General features: G+C 32.9%; 1 protein-coding gene across 2 annotated transcripts; it reads right to left on the reverse strand.

Moving 5' to 3' along the window:
- Positions 1 to 2,068: 2,068 nt before the first annotated feature.
- On the reverse strand, positions 2,069 to 9,312 carry LOC105779710 (diacylglycerol kinase 5). 2 transcript variants are annotated; one of them, XM_012603615.2, is made up of 14 exons: positions 9,021 to 9,312; positions 8,800 to 8,870; positions 7,380 to 7,587; positions 7,172 to 7,294; positions 6,881 to 7,009; positions 6,273 to 6,358; positions 5,461 to 5,584; positions 4,854 to 4,902; positions 4,164 to 4,246; positions 3,711 to 3,778; positions 3,175 to 3,249; positions 2,993 to 3,080; positions 2,788 to 2,904; positions 2,069 to 2,666 (listed from the first exon to the last, which is right to left on the reverse strand). In XM_012603615.2, exons 3-14 carry the CDS (start codon positions 7,575 to 7,577, stop codon positions 2,337 to 2,339), a joined length of 1,470 nt encoding a protein of 489 aa, XP_012459069.1. In that variant the 5' UTR covers positions 7,578 to 7,587; positions 8,800 to 8,870; positions 9,021 to 9,312; the 3' UTR covers positions 2,069 to 2,336. The 2 variants fall into 2 exon arrangements, with proteins under 2 accessions (XP_012459069.1, XP_012459060.1); XM_012603606.2 differs by having other exon boundaries at positions 8,827 to 8,870; positions 9,021 to 9,311.
- Between the last annotated feature and the right edge of the window lie 1,352 nt (positions 9,313 to 10,664).

A 10,664-nucleotide genomic window follows, 5' to 3' on the forward strand; every position in this document is an offset into this window, starting at 1 on the left:
ATTAAGCAACAATTAACAAAAATAGCGGAATAAATTGAGAAATTGAACACACAAATTTAACGTGGAAAAACCCCTTCAAAGAGGATAAAAAACCACGGGCAAAGATAATTTTATTATAATGGCAAAAGAATGAAGAGTACAAAAGATGGAGATAAAAACCAAACCCCGAAAACCCGAAAAACAAAGAACTCTCAAAGCGTAAACACAAAATTCTCTGAATGTGTTATGAGTTCTAATTTCTAATGGGTGTTTATTCTAAGGTTGTAAAAGAGCCTACTTATAGGCTAAATTCATATGTCAAATAATAATAAAATAATCTAAACTAATCAGTGTTTGACTGAAATAAATAAACAGAGTTTAACTAAAAGATTATTTTTCAAATTTGACTGAAAATATGAGTCATACTTAACAATAACAATTTCATGAATTTATTTATATTTTATTGTTCCTCTTATTTTCTTACTAACTTAAATTTATTTTACAAAAGTTAAAATATTATTATCCATGTTTTTTTTATTCTTCACATTGCTTTATTATATTTCAAATATATTTTAGTGGTTTTTAATGAAATATAATACTTTTTAATTTTTAAATTGGAATAATGTTAAATTTGACCCTCAATGTTTATAATTTTAGCAATTTGAACTTTATTCTTTCTTGAGCTAAATTTGACACTTAATTAAAAAAATTGAATTTGGCCATCAACGTATCGAAAAGAGTTGAATTGTTTCTTTTAAACAAAATAATAACTAAAATGTTAAATTTTTAAACAGATAGCTTAAATGACAATTCACATGTACTTCATGTTAATTTATTTTGAATTTTATGAACTTTTATATATTTTTTTAATTTTAACTATCTTATTTTTATTTTAAAATTATTTGTTGACATTGCATATAAGACAAATAGTATCATGTCAACATGAAAGTACATGTGGGCTGCCATATAGGTTGCGACACTGACATCATTAAAAAATTAATGTTTTACTTAACATTTTGGTTAAAAAAAGTAATTTGACTTTTTTTGAAAGGTTAATAGTCAAATTTAGCTAAAAAAATAGAATAAGGGTCAAATTTACAAAAGATGTAAACATTAAATGTTAAATTTGACGTTATACCTTTTAAAATTTCATGTTCTTATTATATTATATCCTAATTAAAATAATTGAGAACAAACAAACTCTGAGCAATAGTGAGATATAATAAGGGGTCTTACAGGTCGTATATCCATCAATTAATGTACTCTCATACATTGGCTTTTGGCAAAGTATATGGGACAAACCCCTCACTGGGGGTTAATACTTGACACTGTTAGAGTTCAATTGACTACCTAACGGATAATACTTTAAAAACCTTTTTCTAAAAAACTGGGCCTACATAATGATATTACAATGGATATTTACATATTACAAATGTTTCACAATTCAAAACACTTACCAATTTGCTTTACCATGGATAGACCTGATTATGAGTCAAGCTAGATTTGAGCCGGGTCGATGTAATATTTAGGCCCATTTTTTAGGACTAGCCTAACTCAAAAAATGAGCCTAAAATTCTACACAAGTCAAACCTAAATTAAAAATGTTAAACTTGAGCCCGACCCGGCCCGTCAGTATTAATTTTTTCTAGATTATTATTTTTTATATAAAAACATTTAAAAAATATAATACATCAAATAACATTAAAATAAATATTTCCCAACAAATTGAAAATACATTACAAAAAAACTTTGTACTTAAATAACACTAAGCAAATGCCTCTAAAATAGTAGCAAAGTTAACAATAAAACAAGAGTTATACAATATTCAAATAATAATAACAAAATAGTAGCAACGTAATAAAGAAATGGTAGCAAAATAGCAACGAAAAAAGAAGTTTGGGATGGGACAGACTTGAGCCAAAAAACTCTACTTGAGGCCCAACCTATCAAGAAAATAGACCTTATTTTTTATTTAAACCTATTTTTAAATCTATATTTTTGTTGAAATCCTTTGTCTTTTGAAGAGGCATTTGAGCTTGGACTGTGTACTAGCCGATTATCAGTTCTAATCTAATCATGAATCAAAGAATAAAGTTTCAAACTTAAGTAGGTTTTTTCATTTACATTAGAATTGGTTAAAAGTCACTCCACTATTAACAAAAAAACTATCAAGCTTTTTAGTAGTTGAAAATTGAAATTTATGGCAATTTAATTACCTTAACAAAACATCAATCACTTTGATGATCTATTCTAAGGGCAAGAGATCTATGATTGCAGCATTGAGATGCAACTCGAGGATAGAATGGCTAATATCAAACAAGGTAAAAAACAAGGCAGAATTTGATATAGGAAGGAGCTTAACTGAGGTAAGATATATCAAATTCATCTGGGAATTTAAAACTGTCAGCTGCGCCGAACTTCCGTTTTTCTTCCAAATCATCAGGAGAGTCTCCTTCGTCGCTACTATTGTTATCCTCGTTGTAGCAAGCAGTCGGCGAAGAGGGATCGTGCATGCTTCGGGAGCGGCATAATGGGGTAGCAAGCATGCTTACTTGACCAAAGTGTGATATTTCCACAACAACTGTCTCATCGTCTGCTGGGAGAGGTTGTTTCCATGGTTCTCCGTCTATCCTCATAAATGTGTGATTGGCTGCACCCTTTTTAAACTCAAATCGGACTGCATTGGCCTGAAATTGCAGACAGAAACATCGGGATCGAATCGGGAAATAATACAAGAATATGAGAAGAGATATCTAAAATGGTTTAAACTGTTTTTATGTCATAAAGTCATGAACCTCCTTGTTCTACCTGTGCTAAACGAGTCCCATGTCCATTTGGAGCAAGCAAAACAAGACCATGCAGGACATTTCTAAATCCGACTATCTCAATTAGGCCATCATCTACAAAAGGAGGAGTCAAGCCTCTCTGTAAACCAGAATCCCCAATCAAAATCTTCTGGTTAGAAATCAGTTTGTTACAGCAGATAAAAATGAAGAGGGAAATAAGAACGGACATCAAGAAATTTCTTCCTATACGGTGTTCCCCAAGGATTGAATCCACCGGAGAAACTAGGCAAGTTGAGGCAGACGATAGATCCAATGCTGTATTAAGAAGAAAGTGCAATTATAATGAGAAATTCAAAGTTTTGATTATATGATCTTTTAAATATGCATCCAGGTTATAGATGATTTTGACCTTCTAGGTATTTTGAGGTCTTCCCATTGGCCTTGTTTCCTCATAACCTTAACCTTTGCTATTTGAGCTATGTTCCTGTATTGACATCGAGACATTCTCATATACAATGGCAACCACATGGCTCAACAAGCTTTACTCAGGAAATAAAACATAATATAACAATCCATTTGGAATCAGGCATATGAAAATAGAGCTCTAAGAAAATTGAAGATATGACTACCGAGCTAGAAAACCACAAATCTATAACATATAAGCAAAATTCATGGAGCAAATCTAGCAGGTTTTTGTTTACTAGATAAGTAGTTAGTCTAACATTAAAAAATGGATAACTTGAGACTGAAGCACAAATTGATACCCATCATACATGTTCCTATGAATTTTATACGATATGATTAATTTCCCTAATCAAAGCACTACCAAAAAAGTTTAAAAAAATATAATTAGCCAGCTGAGGTGTGTGAAAGATGAAGTCATCATACATATTCGTCTAAATAGGACAGGAATTTATATTACCAAACATCTATAAGTAGACTCACGTTGGAGATGGACGAAAAAGAGAACCAAACATCCATCCTTGAGTACATCCAAGCTTTATGTAAGTACCCTGCTTCACCATAAATAAAGAAATACTCGTGTAAGTTGCATAACAAACTTAAGAATGATCATACAAGTGAAAGGAACCATGGAGACAACTTAACAAAAGATTATGTAAAACAGTATATTGTTAGTAGACAAGTACATTTTCGGTAATAGTGCATGAAAGGTAACGTACTTGTATAAACACCTATGAAGCTATATCCAATCCAATACATGAACATATAGGGAGAGGAAGAAGGGAATTTGTACAGTCAGTATGGAATTTTTTTTTTCCAGATAGGAACTTCCAACTAAAACTAGGATTAAATATGGCTGAAACACAATTAAAATTCTTGACAATTTAAGATTATTTCACATTTCAACCATTATCACAGCAGAAAAGATATATTTACCTGATTAATTAACTGATTTCTGAATTTTTCTGGGTGCAATTTCCTCTCAGAGTGAAATGCATATGATACTTGAGCATCCATCCCTGACCAAAACAAATCTTATTGGTGAATTGAAAAGTTACTACACCAAGATCTCATTATAGCATTCAGAATAAAGGTTAGTGACCAACTACTAACAATCATATGTAAAAGCAAAACAGCTATTAGGCTTACTTCCAGTTCTATGGAAAAATCTGCATTAAGAATCTAAATAATAACGGCAAAACATAGTTGGTTCAATTAAGTGAGCATAAATTTTCGATCACTTTCTCTCCCATTAGCACCTTAACTACAAAAATGTGCCTCAAACGACCAACTGCACCAAATATATGGTGGGGAAACCATTTCAATATAATTAACAGGTCAGGCAACATTTGACCATCATGTCAGGGACAAAATGATATGTGATGGATCTTTATCAGGTTAACTTGGAAAACTGCTATGTTTGGACTCAAGAGCTATCTTGAAGATATTAACAGATAGGTAATCACGGTGACGCTGCTATGTTTCTACTCGTTAAATGCTTGAGTGAGTAATAATACAGAGATACTTATCTTTGTATCTACATATCATAAACAAATAAGAAAGTTGTTCTTTTATAAAAAAAATGTTGCAAATTGTGAAATTCTTGCACGGAACTATATTTCGTACCCATGCTGAAGTAGTTCCAAAATCCTCCACGAAATGTGTGATAACCATCCTGAGATGAGAGAACACCCATTTAAATTTTTGCCGATAAGCATATAAAGCAACCCCAATTCTTATGAAGCAAGTAAACATTAAATCGGAACCCAAACATGTAAATGGTGATTTGAACCCCCATATTAGCAGCTTGAACCTTTGACTGGCAATATTACCACTTCCATAGATCTCGCTATAAATTTTATACAAAATGATTTTATGTAAATGGCAAGAAGAATGCACCAATTATCTTAAAATAAAAATGATTTAAACTGACACAAGAGGATCAGGACATATGATGAGATGTAAACCTCATTTGATGCGGCCATTACGCAACAAAAATAAAATGCCTTTCAGGATTGCTTGTTTTAGAATTTCATCATCCACCAAAAATCAAAGAAGTCAAGAATAGTTTGAAGAAAAAGAAACCAACAGGTACAGAAGCAGTATTACCATACAACTGACCTATCTAAAGACTCCTCAGGAATTACTGTAGGCAGAATATATACAAATGGGAGAAGACAAAAAAGTAGTTCAGCAAAAAAATGGCAATAAAGAAGAGAAAACAGAAACATACCATACCCAGTTTGTCTGTTTGAGAGATGCGATGAAATGCATGCAAAGAATGGGGTAATTCAAGAGGCCCAATGGGATCACAAGAACCTTCCTTCGGGGCCCTCATTCGCATGATAATATGCCAGCTGAAATTTCATCGAATGATTCGTAGCATTAATAATCTAAAGCAAATTAAAACTTTCAACACATAAGCAACTGAATTTCTTTTCCATTACAACATGATAAAAGTGAACCAGATCAAAACTCAAGGAAAAGTAGAAATGCTAGTATAAAGGACTCCATCATTTAAATCTAGTTTCAACAAGAAATAAATCCTTTCCATGTTCATCTTAAATATAGACAAGTTCTTGCAGACATGAACTTCTTGTCAGGCTCGTAGCACCGCACACCAGTGTAGAGCATTAAGGCTTGAGAAGACTATGAGAGAAGTCTAAAAGGGTAAGAGCTTAAAGTGTGACAAAAGCCATTAGGAAGATGGTTTGGTGGAAAATTTTTTAGTGGTCCACTAAACATAGTTTAGGGAGATTGCAAACAACAAGAATAAAGCTCATTACAACTAACAACTGTAGCACTAGCAACACAACAACAATCTCCAGTAATCAAGTTCTGTGAACTAGCAAACCAATGCCATCAAAAACTATCGCATTCATTTAGGAGGAGGCACAGTCTCACACCTTCCTGAACCTTAATTAATATAAAGCACTACGACTTGCTTGCTTATGTGGAAGTAAAAGATAGGTAAATAGAAGCGTGTGTCTATGTTTCTAATTAGCTTCATAAAAACAAAGAGACGGCTGTTGAATAGTATATTACCTATCTATTTTCATTTCGGTTGCATTCTTCACTTGTTCCAAGAATGAGAATACGGACTGTCTGTCTGTGCCGGGATTTTTCTTTCCCTGCAAATTAACCGAACAAAAGGCATGAAAATCTAACTCAATTGAACCAATTCTTCCAGTACTGTTTGTCAATTGTGGAACAAACATTTTGGAAACAATAAATACTAGTAATGATCATAAAACATATGGCAACCACTTATAGTAATCCTTTCTTTTAAGGGGATTGAAAAGACAGTTTGGCATCACTGACAACGATTAAGTGAACAAAATTAGCAGAATAGGTGTAAAATTTTCAGCTTAAAAATATTATGGATTGTAAATTTGTTGTTTTTTTGGCCAATACGGCAATAACAATTGATGAGAGGTTGAGAACAAAGCAGGGAAAGAAGCAGAAAAGACAACCAGCATTCTTGTTCATGGAAAAGAGATATGACAACAATCAGAAACAGTTCGTGATTCACATGTCAAATGACATCATTAGAACGAAAGGCAACAACAGATAAAGAAAAAACAATCTTCAAGACCGATGTGAACTAACAGTTAATAAAATAAACTAGACGAGTCAAGTAAGCATCATTCTACCCAACCAAAAGAAAAAGGCAGGTTGTTTCCAGTTCCCAGAGGCACTGTAGCAACTGGAGGTGGATGAGGCAGTTTAAGATCGGATATTACACCAAGAAGCCAGCCAGCTGTGCCATCGCCACCTGCAACCTAGCAAACAGCCTAAGCAATTTAGACATGAACTGCGCCATGTATAACATAGGCACACTCATACATATACACATGTATGTATGTGATGTAACATGTAAATTAGTAAAGGCAGACAAAAAACCTGACAGTAAACATAAACATATACTTAACATGTCAACTCACGATTATTCTCAAGCTATTCTCAATAGCTGAAGCAAAATCATCTCCACGCTGCTTAAGTGATCCCAAAGTGGCATAAATTTGGTGTAGCACCTTATCAGGTTTCCTCTCTCCCAAATCAAAAACCTGAAGATCGATCAGTCGAGTTTAATTCAAAAGGTGGATCTCCATAGTCACACTTGCATTATCCTTTAAGGCAGGAAGATAATACCTGGTTGGGGTTAAGAACAGAACGATATGTAGAAAGAAGATTCCCTCCAAGCTGTCCACCACTTTTGGAGTTGATAAAGACTAAGACTGGACAAGAAGGTACACACGGTGGTTTCTTTGCTTCTGATTCAGGAACAAGTATATAATTTGGGATGTAGTATTCACTCAATATATGGTTCAACATACTATCGCCCATCATCGTGTCCCAACTGCAGGTCATATATGTAAGGAAAGATCAAAAAGTTAGAATACTGCTACAAGTACGCAGTTATCATGCTGGTGTATCAACCCTGTGCATCAGTATCAAAAGCTATGCAACATAAACTTGCTGAAAAACATATCGATAGGCCAAAAATACTTATGCCACTCTTTGAGCACCTTAGAACTGCCATGAAAATCCTTTCTCCTTTTAGCTTAGATAGAATTATGGTCAATACTGGGAAAGATAAATGCATAAAAACTAGAAAACAAATATAGCTAAGCATGTAATTCTTATTGCATTGCACCAAAGATAATGACATAATCAACTAAATTTGGGAATTCAATCGAACAGGGAGAAGATTCCAATATGCGCTGATCTAAACAATGGAATGAGCAGAATCTAAACCCGACTATCACTTTAACTTAATTAAACTAAATTAAATTAAATCATATGCATTAATAATTAGCAACAAACAACAGTTAAACCTTCTAGAAAAAAAACTACGAATATCTCTAGCCATGAGCTGCGATTCCAAGGACAATTCTACCAAGCCCTTTCCAGGGAAAAATGACAAATTTCTAATCAATGCCATTCTTCTGAAACAAAAAACGGATCAGAGAAAACAAAACAATAATATGCAACACAAGTTAAACATAAATCATTAAATTTATGCTTAGTTCCACTTCGTTGACCCTTAGTTTTCTCTATATCATACACTCAACCAGCTGATATAAGCTAAAGAGAACACATAAATGAACTGAAAATCTTCAAAACAATGAAAAAAAGAAAAACTAAATTCAAATAAGCATTTCTTTTTCGTTCATTTCGCTCGCTCTTTAACTCCTTCAGAAAACAATTAAAGAAAGCTCAAATCTCTCAAAATTCAGAATTCTTTGTTTCTCTTGGCTTTTCCTTCACTTCCCTCTCTTCTATCATGAAACATATACGAAAACTAGCTCAAAATTCTCAAATGCGCGCTTCCCTGTTTTTCCCTCCCCCCCCCCCTTTCTTTTTTTTTTTCTCTCTTCAACAATAATAATAATAACGCAAAAAAAAAAAAAAAGAGAGGAAAATATCTAATACACGTCTTCTTTTGGCTATAACTTTTGGTTTTAAATAAATCAAACAGAATCAAAGCAAGAAATATCTACGTTCTTCATCCAAATAAATGTACGCAAGTTTAAATTATAAAAAGAAAAAAGAAGCAATGATGCTTTACTTGATGAAGAAAGAAACAGTAACGTACTGCAGAGGAAGATAAGGAAGATAACCCGTAGGAATCAATCAAAGCTGCAGATTCAAAAAGCAAATCAACAAGTCTTCATCGTCTTTTTGAAACTTTTTTTAATCGCAAATATTCGAAACGCGGATCGGTTGGAAGATGAGATCAAGTGTGATTCAGACGACAAATAACTAAAGTGCAAATAAATAAGAAATTACAAACAAAGAAGGGAGAAGCTTCGGTTTTCCCTATCGTTCCAGTGGCTGCCGTCGTCGTTTTTTGTCTTAAATTGTCGTCGTTTTAGACGTTTTACCATTTCAAATGTGTTTGGCCAACTGACAAAATGGGACGACCCCGGGGTACGACCATTCAAGTGGTTAACCAACGCCTTGTGATTCGATGCGGCCAGGTCCAGTATTTACTGAAAAGGAAGAGAACGGGAGAGTAACGCGTCATTAAAGGGAGGAAATCGGGAAAGATGATTGGTTGATTTAGTTTGGGACAGTGAGGAGTAGGCAGAGCGAATTGGAAAAAACATCCAATGAAGCCGTTAGGATATATCAGATATGCCATTTTCCTATTCAAAAAATTTATTCATTTTCTTAAGAAAAGTCTTACCTATTTATTATATCCACCTATAATATTAAAAATTATTTTAAGGTTAATATTTGATATAATACTATCGAAATTTTTAATTTTAAAAATAAAATAAAAATATTATCACATGTCTTATTCCTTTTGTAATTTTACTATGAGTATGTGTTACATTTTAAATTTTATTTGTGGAATTTAAAATTTTCAAAATAAATAATAAAATGATTTTAACAAAAAGTTGGGATTTTAAAAATTCATTAATAAATTTTATAAGAAATAAATGATATTTTGTGAAGATAATGCAATGATTTCATACAACACTTTCTGGTAGTGTAGTTTTGAGTTGATTTTAACCGAAAATCTGAAATGAGGGAATGGAGTGGCGACTTCGTTCTTCTTGTTATTATTATTATTATTTTTTGTTTATGGTTGTCACTTTCAAGATCCCTTCAATTTGGGCCAACGATGGTCCCATAAATTTGTTAGATAAGCCTCTTTTCTCTATCTAAGAAATGGCCCAATCTAGACTTAACTAGGGATGGAAAAAAAAACCAAGTTCGATGGGTTTTCTTCGAAATTGGATTCTAGTGGGTGAAATTAAAAAAATAATTTGTCGGGTTTTGATCAAAGTTGGATTTGAGGTTAGATCCAAGTTATTTATAAAAGTGCCCTTAAAATCTATCTATTTATATTTAAGGAGTTAATGAGGTGGTGTCACCCTTCAATCATATTTCAACTCAATTGAGCAATTATTAAAATCATTCTTTCATAAAATAATAATCATTATTGTAGGGATATTTTTGTTTTTTTAAATCATGTGAAATCCAGAAAATGTGCTTTATGGGATCTGCATCCAAAACATCATATTTTTCATTGTCTTTTGTCGTTCCAACTAAAACTTTATAAGAAAATATTTGATACACTGCCAATGGATCTTTTAGACTCCACAAACAAGGTTAAGAGATTGACAAGTGTCCCATAGAGATATAGTAAAATATTAAAAACAATAAATATTTAAAAAAGGATCCATAACCTGACTTAGGTAAATCCATGAACTCAATTTGTTTATTCTTTTCTATTTTTACTAGTCGTCTGAACCATGAATTGTCTTATGGCTCATCAATCGGATAGATGAATTTTTTGAACGAGCTCTTCAATTCAAGGAAGAAGCGATCTCTTCTCTCGCTACTAGTTGATCCCCAGAGCTACCCCTCCTCCTCCATCAACTAATCTTATTCTTGGATCTTGTTTGTGAAATTGATTAAAAT

Source organism: Gossypium raimondii, chromosome 1, assembly GCF_025698545.1.
Source record: "Gossypium raimondii isolate GPD5lz chromosome 1, ASM2569854v1, whole genome shotgun sequence".
Classification (NCBI taxonomy): domain Eukaryota; kingdom Viridiplantae; phylum Streptophyta; class Magnoliopsida; order Malvales; family Malvaceae; genus Gossypium; species Gossypium raimondii.